This window comes from Halyomorpha halys, unplaced genomic scaffold, assembly GCF_000696795.3.
Source record: "Halyomorpha halys isolate HHAL.00 unplaced genomic scaffold, Hhal_1.1 Scaffold873.1, whole genome shotgun sequence".
In the NCBI taxonomy this organism is placed as follows: Eukaryota; Metazoa; Arthropoda; class Insecta; order Hemiptera; family Pentatomidae; genus Halyomorpha; species Halyomorpha halys.
Genome location: NW_027114633.1, coordinates 380,538 through 399,811, shown reverse-complemented (window position 1 = coordinate 399,811; position 19,274 = coordinate 380,538). Strand labels below are relative to the sequence as shown.

Here is a 19,274-nt window from a genome sequence, read left to right as displayed (position 1 = left end):
AATGATTGTAATTGAATATATTTATTGTCTATTTAAAATATTTAAATTTTAATTAATATATATATATATGGCGTTAACAATCACATTATGAGTAGGTAATTTATGTTGACAAAGTAATTAAAAAATATATTTGTTTTATGCTTTGTACAATTATTAGTATATCTATAATAACAATTGGTTAATCATTTTTAAAAGTTTGCGATGGAAAATCAGTGAGAGATTATTATTATTAATTCGGCTCCACAACTCAATGTCGAGTCCTGGCTTCCTGCATCAGCCTCCACCAATAACTACGATCTTGTGCGGCCGCTATCCAGTTCCTCACTCCCATCATGGTCTTAGCATCACCACTCACACCATCACTCCATCGAAGGCGTGGTCTTCCTCTGCATCTTGCTCTATGTAGTACCTCGGTCACTATTTTCCTTGGCAGATCACTCTCAGCCATCCGAGCAACATGCTTTGCCCACCCCAATCTACTGAGCCTCACAAACTAGACAACGTCTAGTTCCTTATATAAAACTTTGAGCTCCTGGTTTGTTTGACGTCTCCATATCTGGTCAACCTTGACAGCTCCAAATATTTTACAGAGAATCTTCTTCTCCAAGACCATTAAGTTGTGCTCACCAGCTTGGAGATAGTCCACGTTTCTGAGCCATACAGAAGAATTAGCCGAATAATTGTTCTATACAAATAAATCTTGGTTTCCTTAGACAAGGCACTGCTCCTAAAATAGGGAATGAGGCTATAATAACAGCAGTTGGTACATAGGACTCTTCATTTAATTTCGTTATCCACAACATTGTCTTGGGTTATGAATGATCGAAGATACACAAACTCGGGGACTTTTCCAAAAGTATATTCTCCGATCCTGATTTCTTCACCGGACCTGGGGATTTCCTCTGTGACCATGTATTTGGTCTTTTCTCCATTCACTTCAAGCCCCATTTTTCTTGCTGCTTCAGCCAATTTCATAAATTCATCAGAGACAGCTTGGAAAGAGTATCCACCAATGTCAATGTCATCAGTGTAAGCAAGAAGCTGAATTGTTCTGCTGAATATTGTTCTGCCCACTTGAATTCTAGATTCTCTAATGGCCTTCTCAAGAGCTAAATCAAAGAGGAGGCAGGCCAATGCTTAGTCCTCTTCCTAAGACAAATTCATCAGATCTTGCTCCCCCAATCTGTACCATGCATCTCACCTCTCTCATGGTTAGTTTAACCATTCTAATTAACTTCTCAGGGATGTTGAATTCTCTCATTGCCTTGTAAAACTGTCCCCTATGAATGCTGTCATATGCTGCTTTTAAGTCAACAAATAGGTGTGCGTTTTAATCCCATGTTCGTGTCCTTTCTCAAGCATGATGTGTAAGCAGAATATTTGGTCAGTAGTGGATCGTCCTTTTCGAAAACCATACTGGTATAGACCTAAGCTCTTTTCTACAAAGGGGAGTAGGCACTGAAAGAGGATGTTAGACACCAATTTATATGCACAAGAGAGTAAGGAGATACCCCTATAATTGTCACAGACCATCCGATTACCCTTTTCATGAATTGGACACATTATGGACTTATTCCAAGCTTCTGGCATTACTTTATCTGTCCAAATCTGAATGAAAATGTACTGGAATATTTTCACTAGCTCGCTTCTTCCAGATTTAAGTAGTTCTGCGGGCAATTCCTCAGCACCTGGCATCTTATTATTTTTAAGCCTGGTTAGTGAATCCAAAATCTCCACATCAGATGGTTCCAGACATTGATCACTAGGGTTATCTTCATGGAGATTCTTCTCATCATCATCCTCCAGAAGATCTTTGTTGAGAAGTTGGGAGAAATGTCTCTTCCACTCTGCGAGTATATCCACCATATTTGTAAGCAGATTTCTGTCCTTATTCAGGCAGTAGGATTTGTTTTCAAAAGGTTTTCTATTCCTATTGACTGCTTTGAAGAACTCTCTATATTGTTTATCTTCCTTAAGGAGTTCAGTCTTTTCCAATTCCCTTTTCTCCCACAGTCTTTTCTTATACAGGTGGAGATGTTTTTCCATTTGCCGCTTTTGCCTGTACACTACAGCATTCCTCCTCATCTCTCGCTTCATCATCGTTTGGTGTGCTTTATTCTTTGTGCTTATTGCCTTCTCACATTCCTTGTCGAACCAAGAGGATCTCAAGTCCTTCTCTGGTGGTCCAAGCACTTAAGTAGCTGTGTCTGAGTATATCTGTGTAGTCTCTGAGTATTTAGCCCATATGGAGTCTATATCATTTTCCACCGCATCAACTTCTTGAATACACCTATCTATCTCTGATTCATATTGATCGAGAATTATTGGATCCTGGGGCTTCTTGATGTTGTATCAGGTAGGCTTCTGTACTGGTATGTTTGTTTTCTCCAGCGATATTCGTGCGTAGACAAGTGCGATACTTAAAAAGTGATCGGAGTCCACATTTGCTCCTAGAATACCCTCACATTGCGGAGATTGGAAATATGCCTACTGCTAATAAGGATATGATCGATCTGATTTAATGTTGACCTGTCTAGTGTTTTCCATATTCCTTTGTGGATTTTCTTATGGGGGAAGAGGGCAGTGAGAAATAGGCTTGATACATAAAATTTGGTTCAACAGCGACTTTATGCTTGAAATCCCCTCAGAGCTTCTCAACCAATTTACTTATTTGTTTATAACACATTATTAAATCTACTTTATAAAGATACCTGATGTTTGTGATTTTTAAATAAATGAAACTTTAGAAATTTCTAGTATGAAGTATGTCGAACATTCAGTGCAGAAAATTAAACCATAATTCATAAAAATAAAACAAATCATAAAATGTTTTCAAGGTAACTAACATAATAAATTAATATAACATATTCTAACATATTACCTGACATTGGGGTTGAAGACTGCCATCTCCTGCCTGTGACATTTTTTCAGCTGATGTCGGGGCTTCACCATGAAGTAGGACTACCTCTGAAAACATTACACTGCTCCTTCGGCGACCAGGGCTCTCAGGAACTGCAAGAAGGCTTCCGCCCTATTTAAAAAATATGTATTTTATTAGAAAGACTTGATTTAGTTTTCTTTTCGTTCTAACTATATTTTGTCAGAAACTATTTACAGAACATGAGTATATAATATTGTTTTACTATTAGTTCTCTCTTTTTGTTTTTAATTTCTATAACTTTTTTTTGTATGATGTCAATGATTAGGTTAATGGAAAAGCTACCTCTTGTGGTTCTTGGTGAGAAGCTGGCAGCCGAAGGAGCCCATGAGCAGGCTTAGGACTAGGACCTCCAGGCTCTTCAGTTCCTTCTTCTTGATCCTCCTTTTTTCCTTCTACTGGAATTATATAATTAATTTGATACTAACAATGTAATTCATGTAATACACAGGTTCACTATGATCAAAGAAAAGGAGAATAAGGGCTTCAAATGTGTTAATTTGTCAATTAAAAATTTTATTAACTAAAGTTATATATCTATCTAAACTTTGACAAGGGTGTTGCCTAGGCTGTAATTCCATAACACCTAAGATTATCCTGTAAATGGCAAACATACTGTGAAATCTTTCTTAAGTGAATAAGTAATCTAAAATTGGAATTCTAACGTAATTAAAGATCAATTTGGTTAGAAAACGAGGTTATTGCTAACCCTGGTTTCAGAGTTTACTCCAGGCCAATATTGAAGCTAAAGGCTAGTGATCCGTGAATTATCCCCAACTTCCAGGCCTTAATTATTATCAAACAAGATTCAGCAACGGAGAGAGGCCATGTCTTCAGCAATGTTACATTTTGCCATTACCAGGTAGGTCGACAGGTTAAATAATAGTGGAAAAATAAGATATTAATAAAAGACCATTCAAGGGGTTTCTATTAAAAAAATAACCTCCGTGTATAATCAGTAGTTCAGAAATTCTAAAGACACACTGTCAGTTCAACAAAGATAGACCAAAGGTTAGGGCCAAAACTTCGGGTTACAACAGATAATTAAACTTAATGTTTTGTTTTTTAAAATTCACTTCCACAGAAAAATCGAATCATATATAAATTTAAAATTCTATGAAGTCAACTATCTATTACTCTAACATTAACCACAATGATGGGATCAAGAGGTGCATTTGTGGAAAGGGAAGGGAACTATCAGGGTGACCAATTGATTTAGGTAGGATTTTTGTTGAACAGAGCAGGATTGTATCATATCTTTGTGTACGTATATTTCAAGGTGTAAATATGTGAGTGTCTTTTTTTTGTTTTTTTACGAGGGTCGGTGGAAATCTTCAAAAGACACGAATAGGCCCGTACTTATCCGTGTGTGGGATTTTTCCCACTAAATCCACCGCCCTACACCTGTTCATTCCTCTCCACGGGACCGCCGCAAGACACTACTTCATGGAGGGAAATGGCTGAGTACCGCCTCACTTTCTTCACATGGTTTTCACGTTTCCATGTCCTGTCTTCTAGCCCTCTCTTGCTCTCTCAGCCTCTTGAGGACGACTGTGATGAATCTCTTCACTGCGTTCCATAGCTGGTCTGAGAGTAGCATATAGCTCACCTCGTTCTCTGGTGTGATGAGTCCTCCTCACACTCTCTCCAATTAATTCACTTCTTTCTGCCGCAATGCGAATACAAGTGAAAAACACGTGCTTCGCGGTTTCCTCGACTGTCTGCTATCTTGGACATTCTGCGGTGTTGTCCAATTTGAAGCGGTACTGGTAAGCTCTAAAGCATCCATGTCCGGTCAACAATTGGGTTACGTACAAATCGACCTCGCCATACAAGCGGTCGGCCATACCACGTGCCCACATCGGGTATTAACCTGCGAGTCCTCCTTCCGGAATCTGCAGCCTCCCAACGTTGCTGCCACTGGTTGATGGTTATTTTTCGCTCTTCCTCTCTGGAAACGTGTAAGCATCGTCCATAGTGTCTGCTTCTTTCTTCAACAAGGAGTTCGGGCTATCACACACACACCGCTTCGTAGGAAATAGTTCGAAAAGCACTAACCATCCTTAAAGAAACCCTGCAATAAATTTTCTCCTGTATGATTTGGTAGCCATCGCTTCTTTCCAAATCGGATCTGCATATAATATAATGGAGGTGACAACAGTAGCAAGAAGCCTTCGACTACTTTCTTTGGGACCTCCAATGTTTGGCCTAAGGCGTGACAAAAAGGATGCTACTTTAGCAGATTTGGCGCTGATATACTCCGTGTGAACATTAAAGCGGAGACGTGCAAGTTGTAGGCCTACCGAAGACAGCCTACCTCGGACCATAGCAACAGCCTGGTTAGTGATGAGGGTAACTTCTTCCAAGTGCTTCGCCGCCACTACAACTGCAACGTCATCTGCGAATCCCACAATTGTGGCTCCCTCCGGAATTGTCAATTTGAAGATTGCGTCGTACATGACGTTCCACAGAAGAGGCCTTAATACCGAGCCCTGTGGGACACCACCAGTTACCTTGTATCTCGGCCAATGTCTGAAAAATAAAACTCTATCTTTGAAATAGTCTGTGAGAACTCTGATAAGATAGGCTGGCACCGCCATAGTACATAGGACATCCATTATACAGGTCCATCTTGCAGTTGATTGCTGCATAACACTTAGCACCTCTCTTCCACCATGCTCCTGCAATTGCCGGTCGGGCCATCTTGACTACCAATCCAACAGCATCTATCGTGGATCGCTCTTTACGAAATCCGTATTGAGCGCGCGAGAGGCTATTAACTTCCTCCGCGAACTCTTGTAGCCTGAGGGAAAGGATTTTCTCGAATGCCTTACGCATAGTATCCAATAAGCAAATTGAAGGATAGGTTGACGGGTCTTCCAGTCTTTCTCTACTCTTTGGAATGAGTAAGAGGCGCTGTCTCTTCCAAGGTTTCCGAACTGATCCTTCACGAATGCACGAATTGAAGAGATCGATGAAAAGATCCGGCCGTTTCTTGAGAGCCACCATCAGAGCTACATTAGGAATTCCGTCCAATCCTGGTGCCTTGCCATGTTGTAGGTCCGAGGCGATGTCCTCTATCTTATAAACTTTCAATGGTATTCGCCTGTTTAGGGAATAGTGATCTGACAATACTGTCTACAACATTTGGTCTCGTGGGAACCTGCATCGTCCCTTTACATAATTTCTTGAGTGCTATTTTGTAAGGTCTACCCCATGGGTTCGCCATACAAAGCTGGGGTGCGATATAATATTCATTGTCTGAATAGCTTGGGAATTACAAGCCCAAATAGCAGCTTTACCACTAAAATCGGACACCTATGAGTTGCCGTCCAAATTTTTATATTGTTCGCAGAGAATAGCGACGTCGATATGCTGTTCCCGTACTATTTGGTAAAGGAGATTCTGTTCTGCTTCACAATGGTTCAGATTCAATGGAAGTATTATATATTATATGTGTGTTTAATTTTGTTTATTTTAAGAAAATAAACTGTACTCATTGTTAGCAACAATAAACAGTAGATAAATACTAAAGAATTTTATGTATAAATAAAAGAAAAAAAAAGGGAAAATAGAAATATCCAATTCTGAAGGGAAAAGCCGAGACCATTCCATCTTTTCCGATTGCATGATGGATCTGTTATCGTTTGGTTACAATGCACAAAATTTGGGAACGCATCTAGGGTGGTAAGTGATAGTTGTGATGATGCATGCACTTTTGGTGATGATTTTTTGTTTTACTATCAATTTAATTGACCGTTGGGGGACTCTCCGTGAGGAAACCATCATGTCATCGAGCAATATAAGCGTATCAACACTTATTAAATCATAAAAGTAAATTTTTTAACATATAAAAAAAATAGTTTATTATATTTCGGATGATGAGTACCTCGAAAATAATTTCAATCCGTACTCCAAAATAAATACACACCGAGCTCCCCAAATACATCCTTCTAAGGCAAAAAAAAAAAAAGAAATTCACCCTAAACATTCCCCAAATAGTGGGGATTCAAAACAATAAAAAAAAAATATATGAATTAAAAAAATTGAAATTAGGACGTTACTACTACGAAAAGGTTACTTACTTCAAATATTTATAGAGTTAGAAATAATCTAAAATTGAGATTGATTAATTGACCGAACTAATGACACGTAACCACTTTTCCACAGGTGAAAAAGATACCGCAAGGATAATTATGGTAGTATGGGGGTGTAATTATCCTCTGAAAAAATAGGGCAGGGAGCGGTGGGTGGGAGTCAATAGGGTATTGTGTTGTAGGGCCGACAATAGCAGGTCCCGGCATTTGCTTCCATTGCCCTGGAAGCTTTCTGATCATTGTTGCTTCGTTTTCCCTCTCTTTCCCTCTCTTTCTCTCTCTCTCTCTACCTCACCCATTCTCTTTCTCTCGCACTTTCCTTGTTCAGCGAGAAATCAAAGATTTCGAAGCAGATTGACGATGTGAAATCAGAAACATTAATCGGCCGTCTTTCTTAATTTCTTATTATCCTTTCTTTGGGCCATTCTTGATTTTGGCAGTAATTTAACATTGCCATTCTAGACAAATGTTGGATGTGAAAGATCAAAATCAATATTTTAGTGAATTTGTGCTTGGACCAAAGCATTAGAGCCGATCCATACAGTTTTCATTTCTAGGAATATTTTATTAAATTTTTATAGCCCTAAATAGGCTCGTCTACCGTTACGAGTGAGATTAGCTAATAAACTAAGATTACTCTGAAAGTATTTTAAATTTTTCCACATCAAGGTGTTCATAGTCCTTAGAACAAGCTCCATATTACTTAACAAATAAAACCTTAAAACACGACCTCAACATTACATATATCTTGTTCAATCGAAGTTATCGAACTGAGCGCCAGTACTCCATCAATTTAACAACTTTGTGTAAGTAGAATTGTCATTAAATGTAATGGGTGTTGTTGTTTTTTTTTGTAGCTAGTAGTATAGGCGTAGGCAGAATTTTATCAAGGGGGGAGCAGACTTCAACCCATTACATGCATACATATATTTGTTTATATATATGGTCCATTCGGAAACGTATGGTAAAAGAAAGATATGAAATACCGCATTCCAAGTAATACCACCACCATTTTATTGCTACTTCATAAAATTCATTCATTACTTTTTAAATTTTTATGAGCTATTATCACAATAAATTATTAAAAATTGAAAATCGACCATACAATTAATTCTTGTACATAAATAAATACAATATACACAATAAATACAAAAATATAACAGCTTATGAAGAGATTTTCTATGAGAGCATTAGCCTTCTGAGATTGCTGGCAAACATATGAACCACCTCATCTACGATGGTTGCTTTCTTTATTTTATAGTTGGAAGAATGGAATCTAAAAAAAAACTTTTTTATTCGTTTTTTCCTCATTATTTTTAGAGATAAGTATATGAAGAATAATTGAATCTAACCTTTTTTTACCGAAGAATCGACAAATATCTATTTTGTCCCTTCAAAGGTGTAGTTTTGATTTCGTGATACGTGAAGATGTCAACTCAACAATACTACCTTAATAATTATAGCATGTTTCCACAAAGAAATTATCTATCAAATAAGTCCTCTATTTTCTTTATTTTTTTTCCAAGAGCCCCAAAAATCTAGGGGGAGGAGGGGCCGTGGCTCCCCAATGCTCCCCTATGCCTAAAGAGCAAACCTTAATGACTAAAGAGCTAACCTTGCTGCTGAGATGGCGGGAACGGCCTGAGCAAGATGGTGTTGGCCAATGGCGTCACTGGGCTGTTTTTCTTCTCCTTCCTTTGCTGCCGCCTATACTTCCACAGTCTGTACTTCTTTATAAGTCGTCTCTTTCCACGTCGGAATAGATGGGCAACATATCTGTAACGGAAATGTATAAAACATATATATATATAAAACTACGGAAAAATATATTACTTAAGTTTAAAATAATTACTAATACGAATTATATTATAAATACTTTATAATAAAATAAAATTTTATTTATCTATACGCGAGGAAGTAGATGCAAAAAGGCCGGAATCGGTGAATGTTAAAGAACTGAAGAGATGAAGGAAGGATAAAGAGTGCTGATTGAGAACCACTAATGAACTGCACATACAGGAACTGGTAAGCACCTAGTTAGTTGCCAAGCATCTCTTCACATCATAGGCTCCGTTTACTGCCTAAAGTCCTAACAGTGAGCCACGATTTAATCTTTCTTCGTAAAGGGGATGAAATTATTAAGTAAAGTAATAAGCAGGTATGTAAACGATATAATTATTCAAAATTAAAATCCTGATTCTTAGGCAGCTATTTTTTTATTATATATTTTTTTAATACCATCAACTTTTGATGAAACACTAATAATCTTTCCTAAGCTTTAATCGCATAGTATTACATTGAAGTATGTGAGCTGAAAAACTCTTTACTTCTATTTTGTTTTTAAAATGAGATAGCGAAGTTATCGTTTATACGTGTTTACTGTCAGAATGCTGAGTCTAAATCTGTTTTGGATTTTTGCTTTATTTTGGAAATTAGTAGTTTTTACTGAACTCTCTTTATCCATTAACTGGTGCAAAGCACTTGAGACCCTCACATGAACTAGAAAAAAAGAATTGTCTAATGTATAAAAAAAAAATAAAGCAAAACATATTTGATCCACATAAATCCCCTACCGTTGAGGTAGGGTCAGTAGATGGTGTCAGTGATTATATATTGATTATACTACAACGAGTATACAGAATTTCTTATAATTGAAGTTGTATTACGGAAAAACTGATATTTTTGTTGTATTGCATAGTGTTAGTTTCAGAAAAAATAATTTTTCCCTATGAAATCCTACTAATTTCATTTGTATTATTGTTTTACTTATTACGAAAAATGGAAGAAATACTTTATCTCACTCAACTTCAATCAACTAACAAGATGGTAGTCTGCTGAAGTAAATCAAGAAATACGCGTTGTCAGCACTGATAGGTTTCAACTTGGTATAAACATTTTATTAGATATGATGGTAACTACGATTACGCCTTGATTTCAATTGCTCTGGATTCTATAACACATCTTCTAGAATCAGGGATACACACAAAAAAAAATAATAAACAATAATGTTTGGTAAGTATCTAGGGTGTAAGTTTTTTTTCTTTCTATCTTTTCAAAAAAACATTCTACTGGTATGACGATAAGCTTAAATAAAACTGAAAATAGATAATTTTTTATTGAATACTTTTTTGAACTCCGAGTGATTAGACGTATAACATAGCTGTAGAACTCACCCGTACATTTAGCGTCCTGTTATCGTTGTACTGCTACGGTAATTCTCGATTTTGAAATTCACTAAAGTAATAAATCTATGTAACGTTTCTCTATTTAATCGTTATTTATCGCATTTCATTAAGACAAAAATTCATGTGCTCTAAAATATTAAGAAAAGGGGGCTAATTTTTGTATGGGATTAAAAGGTTTATTATTAATTTACAGAAGCTTGATTTGTGGAAGAAATAAAGACACAGAAGTTGTTCCAAAGGTGCAATTTTTTTGCTATATACCTTCGTCCAGACCAAATCTGAACTTGAGAAGCAACTAGACAATGTGAAATTATTAATAATTATAAATTACTTGGTGATTGCCTCCCTATTTTGTTAACACTGAAGTACAGAGCTGGTCAGAAAAGATCATTTTCAGAAAAATGTCACTTGATAACTTGAACATTCAATCCTACCATAATGCTAATCTGCTTTGATAGTGGCACATAACAAAATAAAAAGATTTTTATTTTGTTTCGAATTGGATAAAATGTAAAGAAAGATATTATTTTGTTTACTTATTTATATAATACTAGATTGGCCTGGTGGGCTTTATATTGTTAATATATGAAGTACATATTTTTTTGTTTTTTTATAATTGATTATGGAGAGGTACAGTAACATACAAAAGATACCGCTAACTATATACAATGTTATAAATAAAAAAAAATAAGATAAAATAGTAATTCATGAAAAAAGATGAAAGTTAAGTTAATAACAAAAACATTGACACTTATGGATTTAACAAAATAAAAAATTGACTTCTAATGGAAAAAAAAGAAAGTGAATTTAAGGAAAGCGTGAAGAGAAAAAAAAAAGAAATCAAGATAAAATACAATTTTAGAGTGACAATAACAGAACTGATAAATATAGAGCTTATAACAGGATGTTCTGCAGTACCCTGAGCTTCAGTCTTCGGGTTGTGGTTGGGTTTCCCAAGTTGTACGTCACTGCTCCCTTAACTGTCGGTAACTGGGAGTGGAACTTCATGAACCTTTTTTGATGTACTTCTCTGTTGTCTATATTTGTAATTCCCGATGCAATTGGCTGTTTCTTACGAACCAAGGAGCACCCACTGCGATTCCAAGTACTTTATTTTGAAAATATTGTAATTTTTTCCTTTTGGTAATAGATGCCGCTCCCCAGACATCACTGCTATACATCTGCAGTGGCCTGAGAATTGTTTTAAAAATAAGAATAGGTGTTTCTGGTTTTAATTTCGATTTTCTATTTAGAATGCGATATAGCATTGCTAACCTTGCGTAGGTTTGAGTTAATTTGGTGTTGATGTGGTGGTTCAAAGTAAGTCGGCGATTGAGGTGAATTCTCAAGTATTAAAGAAAAACAGTATCATAGATTTGGGTTACTTTCTCTACTACTCCTTAGAGACTATTCCAATGCTAGTAGGGATGTAACAAAGTAAATCCAGTCCAGGGGAAAAATCTAAGGAAAACAGAAATACTAAATTTCAAATAAAAAAAAAATCATTTTTGTCAGATGGGCCACAATTAAAGCAAAGCGTGTTTGCTCGACATGTTTACTTAATTAAAAGTGAATGAGAAGTTAAGTTTTACTTTAAGCAGAAATTGAATGAGGAATTTAAGCAACTCATGAGTTAAAGAATCTCAGAAAACTCGTTAATAGAACTAATACATTTTGAAATCCCCCTGCCCTGTAAACGTATACCTACCTTATAGCTTCAAGCGTTTACCCATAACCGTGGCATGAAATTATGCCAATATAATAAGCAGTAATATTTTTTTCATATTGTCACTTTTACATGTAATGTCAACATGCTTCAGTGTGAAAGTAAATTTTTCACCATTTCTTGTGCTTTAGTTGAGTCTTGATTCCTCCCTCCATTGAAACCATATTATTTATTCGTATCTACTGTATATACTATAAATAATATATTTGTCTTATGAAACATATATAATCACTGTTTTTAATGTTCATAAAAAGATAGTTTTTACTTACTGAAAACTCTCATAAGATAATATATGAAAGAAATTTTACCATGTTATACATGATTTGATGAAAAAAAGAAAAGCGCTGAAAATAAGAATATGTTATAAAAGTTGTTATAATAAAATACTACAATATCAAGTTCCTTTATATAAACAATGAAAAATAAAGGAATCTGAATATAAAAACATATTTATAAAAGTAGAAATCGTAGAGATACAGGAGTATTTTTTCTCTCTTTTTTCTCATCTTCTCACATAACAGAAGCCCAATTTAGCCTTTTTCACTGCTTTTTTCCTTACCAGGAAAACTCTCATTGATGTAATGGTTTTCATGATTTTGTTTTAATAAAAGGGGATTACAAGGTTGGAAATAGTAATGTAAAGAAAAAAAAAAGGTATCGATATAAAAAGTATTTGAATACATAGCGAGCGTTTGTTTAATCATGAGTGTTTCAAACTTTATGAAATTTATTTTAATGAAATATTAATGAAGTGAAATACATTCTTCAAGTTTTAAAAAAGGAGGGGGATGGTCCAAAGGCCGATTTATACAGGCATTACTTTCTTTTTGGAACAAAGCTCATGTTTGGGAGATAAGCAAACATTTATTTTCTGTTCTTTCAACAGTAGATAACCTAAGAAATGGACCTACCTTGAGGCACTTGGCTTTTTTTCAGAATGTAATATTGCAATTAAAATAATCAATGGTTTTTCAAAATATATGCTGCTATTATTTGACTTCTTATAAGAAAAAAAATGGTTTCGATATCACAATTAGTATGGAAAATAAAGTTTTTCCTGTTTCCTGAAAATCTGTAAACAGTCATTAGGGTTTCCTTTGGAAGTAAAAGACTCAATTATAATTCGCGGTTACTTTGAAGCCTTTGAAAACTGTTAGCAGCGGTAGGAAAGTGAAAAATAATCCTTCAAATAATTTTGTCCAGCACCAAGGCTCAAATAAATCTTACGAGCGGCCCAAAGCAAAATGTAGAGAAATGATTGTAAGCGAGACCAGACTAAGGGAAAAATTTCAGGATAAAGGTGAGGCCCGTCAACTAGGTTGAAGGATGACAATTAGATTTATGGACTTATGAGAAAAGAATTAACCCGAAGAAAAACATAAAATCTATGATAAGAGGAGAAGATGATCGGGAGAGGGGGGTGCGGTCAGGAAAAAAAAACCCAAATAAACAAAAGATTATTAATTTGTGCCGACGTTTCGACCTGATTTTCAGGTCTTCATCAGGGAGTTATGGGCAGAAAATTCTGCCTAGGCTAAACTGCTAAATATGATTCTGTTTCTTAACCCCAGGAAGGAAACGAAGTGGAGAATGTGGTTCTAGAAGCCGAATTATCAAAATAAACTCATTCAAATTACAATATATTTTCATTATACATCATGACTGCAATAGTTGATATTTCGCAACGAACAATGCCAGTGATGAAGGTTCTTCGAATCCAATATAACTTTTTTCATTGTGTTATAACTATTTCACGGCTTTTTTAAAAATGTCTTTAATGGTTGAATAGCATGTAAAAGACAGAAAAAATAAAAACTATCTATGAACTGTATGCGAAATGAATTATTGTGGATCGAACAAAAAATTATAAACAAAAAGGTATAAGTTAGAGACAAGTAGCAGATGGACGCAGCATTTGGTGACCTATCCCAGGCAGATGTCACGTACGCCAGCTACGTGAGCTGTGTCCACATGACGTTCCACATTAACATCCTTGGGCGGAACCCACGTATTGAGCGCGGTTAGAAAAATATCGTATAACCCCCCCCCCCCCCCCCCATCCAACTGGAATCGCCTACGTATTCATTAGGTGGACGGATAATATCACCTTTCAGGCATGATACAGTGATGTTGAGAACATGAATGTGAAAAAAAAATAAAGCAAGATCACTTCTCAAAATACATTTCCTGAAAAAATAGCGTTTGATTATTTTTCAATATTTATATTCCTAAGGTGACATATGCTGATATAAATCCATAAAACATACTCATACGAATTTATACTCGGGATACTTCTCCTTGATAAGTGAATGGTAGAATTCATACTACTTTTTGTTGGAAGCAAAGCCGAGTGAGAAAGTGGTGAATGTAATAGAAGTTAACAGGAGTCATGAAGTTGTGAGAGTTGTTGGTTTAATTAGTTAACACCAGTATGTATGTTTAATTAGTTAACACCAGTATGTAGGTTTAATTAGTTAACACCAGTATGTATTCCTAACCGGAGTATATGCAAATAATCAAATAATCAAAATATCGTTTCTTAATTCTTTCAACTCTTAATTTCATTATTAATTCAAATCAATCATTTGTCATTACTTCAATGCGTTCATAATTGTGGGAGATGTGTAATATTAATTATAAATAAGGATTTTTTTGGAAAAAAAAGCATTTTTTTTTTTTTTAATTTCGTTGTCATTTCTAATTTCTATAACTTCAACTTCCCCGCAACAAGAACAGTTTTTGGTGAAACTATTAGGACAAGAAGTATTTAGTTAACTTAAATTAGAAACGCAAAAAAAAATTTACATTACAAATAATGCAATAATTAGCCACCATATAAGAATTTTACCAGTACAAAGCGATATATAAGGCATTTGTAGTTTTATTTGGTAGGTACATTACGTAAGTTAGGAGTTCACAAGAATTAGAGAACTGGCGTTACACACAAAAATGATTATATTTTCTTACATATATATTTGTTTTAATCCCTCAGAATATGCTTGAAATTATACTAAAAAAAGTAAGAAAACGAGAGAAGCAGAGTTTTTCTTATCCAAAATTATCATATAGATTATTTTTAAAAAAAGTAAAAGGAGGAGGAGAAATCGTGTTTACCAAGTCTTATAATTTGGGTAAGAGCAGTCATAAAAGTTCTTTCATCTACCTTGAAATCGGTGACGAAAGAAACCAAATTAAAGAAACAACCTGGAGGAAGGGAGGGATGGGGTAGAAGAGTGTTTGAACAGACTAACTAATTAAGCGACTTCTGAGAATATAATTAATTTCTCTTTACCGTTTTGTTACAACACAGCGAAATCCTGCATTTTCCTCTTACCCTTCTGTTTATCCCTATTCTCCCCGACAAGAATCCTCATGGAGAGGGAAGTTTTTAGCTCACGTTCAAACTTTCATAACAAAGTATCATTAATATCTTTCAACGATTTTCAGGGCTGGTGGTCCCTGCATAATTTCCCGTCGTTCTTTGTTCAAGTATAATTCAATCCGAAAAAGTTACAGGACTTTTAAAAGTATTCTTTGAGCCTAGAACGATGAGAATGTTTTAGAATTTATGAGGAATCATATTTTGTTATTATGTCATAGTTACAATTTAATTTCTTAAAGATTAATAAAAATCTATCTCGTAAATTAATATAATTAGGTAAAGTAGTGATCTTAATCGGACTGTAGGTATAATCATTGTCAAGTTTTCAGAGGAAAAGCTTAAGTTAATAAAAATATTTATGTAGAGTCAGGATAGAGGATAGAGGATTCCTGATAGTTTACTAATACCAGCAACCTAATGATTTATTTCCTATGAATAATTATTCTTTTGACAATCAAAAATAGTTGATAAATGAGATTACATGTTTCAACATCTGATTGTGTAGCTTATGTTTTGATTAAGTTTGTTTAAAGTAGTGTGAAACTGATTTTAGAAAAAATTTTCAGGGCATGGAATTTTTATAAAATAAAATTGAATTTTCCCAATATTTTCTTTTTGTTCTCCAATACACTCCTCCATAAAAACCCGACAATCATCATTAAGTGAGCCAGCCTGTAATTCTCCTTAATTCTGCTGTTTTATTTCTTCGCCATAAACTAAGCGAGCTCAGCATTAATTTACGGTTTTTTTCTGGGACAGGAATCATCATTAACCTTTTTTATTACGATTACTATTTCCTTTTTCATCCAATTACTTTTTATGCCTTGGTTAATTGGACATTTTTTATTAATGAGTTGTAGCATTTATGAACCAAAAACTATTGGTACGACAAAGGAAGATTAACGTTCGTTTTCTAATTGGAATAAGCGCTTATGTAAACGATTAATGATTTTTAGTGTCAAGATGAATTGAATCTTGATGAATTGAAAAGCAAGAAAAAAACATGAAGTAATGAAAATAAATTGTAAGAGAACAATTTTTACACTGCTTGGTACTAGTTGTTTTTATTTCACAATTTGCTATCCCTGGGCACATAATTACAGTAGTACACTCTTTGAAATTCTTGTTCAATCTTTACTCTTTTCCTCCCCAGATTTCCACTATGCTGTAATTGTCAACCATCTTACAGCCATCTTCCTTGTAATACGATTGGCTGTTCCCCAATATCGTAGAAGTGTTTATTTTTAAACGTATTTCTTCTTCTTTTTTTTTTTTTTGATAATACAAAATTCTTCCTGTCTTTCATCATGATTTTAATGTAATTTTTTTCAGAAAAAGGATCATTTCTCCTGAATTAATAAAAACAACAATGTCTTGATACGCCATTATTAATTGTTTAATTTTTTTTATTCTATTATTGGTTTCATTTTATTACTTGTTTAATTTTTTATTTTGTTATTTGTTTTTATTTTTGAATTTTATATAATTATTTAATATATTTATTTTATTTTTTTATTTGTTTCATTATTTATTTAATTTTTATTTCTTTTCTATTTATACTTTTTTTATAATTTAATTTATATCCCTGTAAATATAGCGTTAATGAACTCTCTGATCTCTATTACCTTTTTCTGTAAATATATAACAGTTACTTCCCTCTTAGATTACATAGTCAGGATTAAAAAATCGAAATAAAAGGTCGCTGCTCTTAGTTTTAAGGATCTTAAACACACACTTGTTATATCTTTAGACTCCAGGGACAGTTGTCTATTAAATAATTTTCAATACTTGTTTCATCATTATTTTTTTTTGTATAGAAATTAGAATGAAATCTCTACATTCCATAAATTTAACTTTCCAATAACTAACCCAATATTCAACTCTAATTGTAATCGATTTATTAGACTCAGTTCTACTAAAAAAAAATAAGTAATTTTTTTTTTTAAAGATAATTTACAATTATAAATATTTAGGTCGACACAATGGAAGACATTGCTGTGATTAGGAATAGTAAACTCTAACATCGTTCAAATGAATATATGAGCACTTCATAGTTCAATTTTAACACGAAAACGTGACTACCATAACTTTCCTTATGTTAGTGCTCATTCAACTTTATGTGTTTTTTTTTTTACAACTTAAATAAGCTTTACAAGTCGTATGGTTACAATCTCGGCCCATAACTCAAGTTCACGCAATGGCGTATGCTAATTTGTTTAACTTTAGAACGCTGCTTATCTCTTCTATTTAGCGAGTTCTAACGTTCAAAATGTTTTAAACTTGATTATATTTTTGTCAACATATGAGATTAAAAAATTAACTGATCTACCTGAAAAAACGAATTATTTAGTTTAGTAATATTCTGATTTCAGGTTAAATTAAGCACTGAATTCAAGTTGGCTGGCTCAATCTCTCATAATTTTGTTTTGTTTGATCAAGCTATGTATTTCATAAACAAGATGGAGTAACTATAAAATTTGATTACATTTATTACAGTTTCATGAATTTCAAAGGGTATTGAACAAGCAATTTTTTCAAGATCTTCATTTTCTTCTGAACATAAATCAGATGTATTAAGTGCATAATTCATTGCTAATCTGTCTATTTACTCATTATAATTAGGTTGGGGAAAAATAAATCCATTATTTTTACGTGAAATTCAAGACTTTATCTAACATGTTTCGGATTGTCCAATTTGGGTCAAATATACACCGTTTTGTTCTATAATTTGCGCCATTTTAAAGGTAGCTTCATGATGCCTCTCTAATAGAACTCTTCGTCCCTATTGCCGAAAAACTCTAGTGACAGATTTTCACAGTCTTCTATTTCTTATAATCAAGAAAGTTTTGCAATGCAAGAAAAAGATGATAATCGCTCGGTGTGAGGTCCGGACTATATGGTGGATGCATCAAAAGTACCCAACCAAGCTCCCAGAGTTTCTGGCGAGTCACTATAGATGTCAGTGGTCTGGCGTTGTCTTGATAGAACACGACACCTCTTCTGTTGGCCAATTCTGGCCGCTTCTGGTCTATCGCTTGCTTAAAATGGTCTAGTTGTTGACAATAAAGATCCGAATTAAGTATTTGTCCAAATGGGAGCAAGTCATAATAAATGATCCCTTTTAAGTCTCATCAAATGCACAGGAGAACCTTTCTTGCCGTTAGTCCTGGTTTGGCCACCATTTGAGCTGTTTCAGCGCTCATTGACCACGATCATTTTCGCACAATGTTGTCGTCCCCTCCTCATCCCCAGTCACCATTCGTTTAAGAAATGAGTCGATTTCATTCCATTAGTCAAGGGTTCGCAAATGGAAATCCGATCCATCATGTTTTTTGGTGTTAATTGGTGTGGTACCCAAACATCAAGCTTCTTTTTGAGCCCATATTTGTGCAAATGGTTTAAAACTGTTCTATGGTCGATCTTTAGTTCCTGGGCGATACTAAGACTACTAACATGTCGGTCAACTTCAACTATTTCTATAATTTTATCGAAATTTTCGACAAAGGCCTGGTTGTGCGAGGTACGTCTTTAATATCAAAAATACCCGAAAAGAATCAACAACACCAAAATTGCGTGTAATTAGCTGTTACAGTATCGGGACCATAAACACCATTCAAAATTTCTGCCACCTGGTTTGTATTTTCGCCTTTATCAAAGAAAAATGTATCTAATTTTCTCTTTGTTGACTTCCACTTTAACATCCTGTAACTCACAACTGAATGGAACAAACAAAAAACAGCAAATGTTTTTAGAGTTGTTTTTTAGTTTGCGAAATATCACCATGACAACAAGTATAAATCTGAAATTGTTTGATCTATACTTTACCTGCTCTCGCCTCAGATATTTCCCAACGGAGTGGAAACATGCTATCTTTGTTCCACTCCTCAAGCCCAGAAAACGAGGAGCGGATCCGGTAGATTACCGGCCCATCAGTCTCCTCAATCAC

General features: G+C 34.5%; 1 protein-coding gene across 9 annotated transcripts in view; it reads right to left on the bottom strand.

Annotated features, from left to right (window-relative positions):
- Positions 1-19,274, bottom strand: part of Ca-alpha1T (Ca[2+]-channel protein alpha[[1]] subunit T) — a 208,485-nt gene that overhangs the window by 62,310 nt on the left and 126,901 nt on the right. For 8 of the 9 annotated variants that reach the window (XM_067051774.1, XM_067051770.1, XM_067051775.1 and 5 more), the window contains 3 exons: positions 8,651-8,811; positions 3,224-3,336; positions 2,882-3,031 (listed from right to left, as the gene is read on the bottom strand). In XM_067051774.1, the coding sequence (XP_066907875.1) occupies positions 2,882-3,031; positions 3,224-3,336; positions 8,651-8,811 (424 nt within the window). The remainder of the gene's footprint in view (positions 1-2,881; positions 3,032-3,223; positions 3,337-8,650; positions 8,812-19,274) is intronic. The other variant, XM_067051772.1, reaches the window with a different exon arrangement.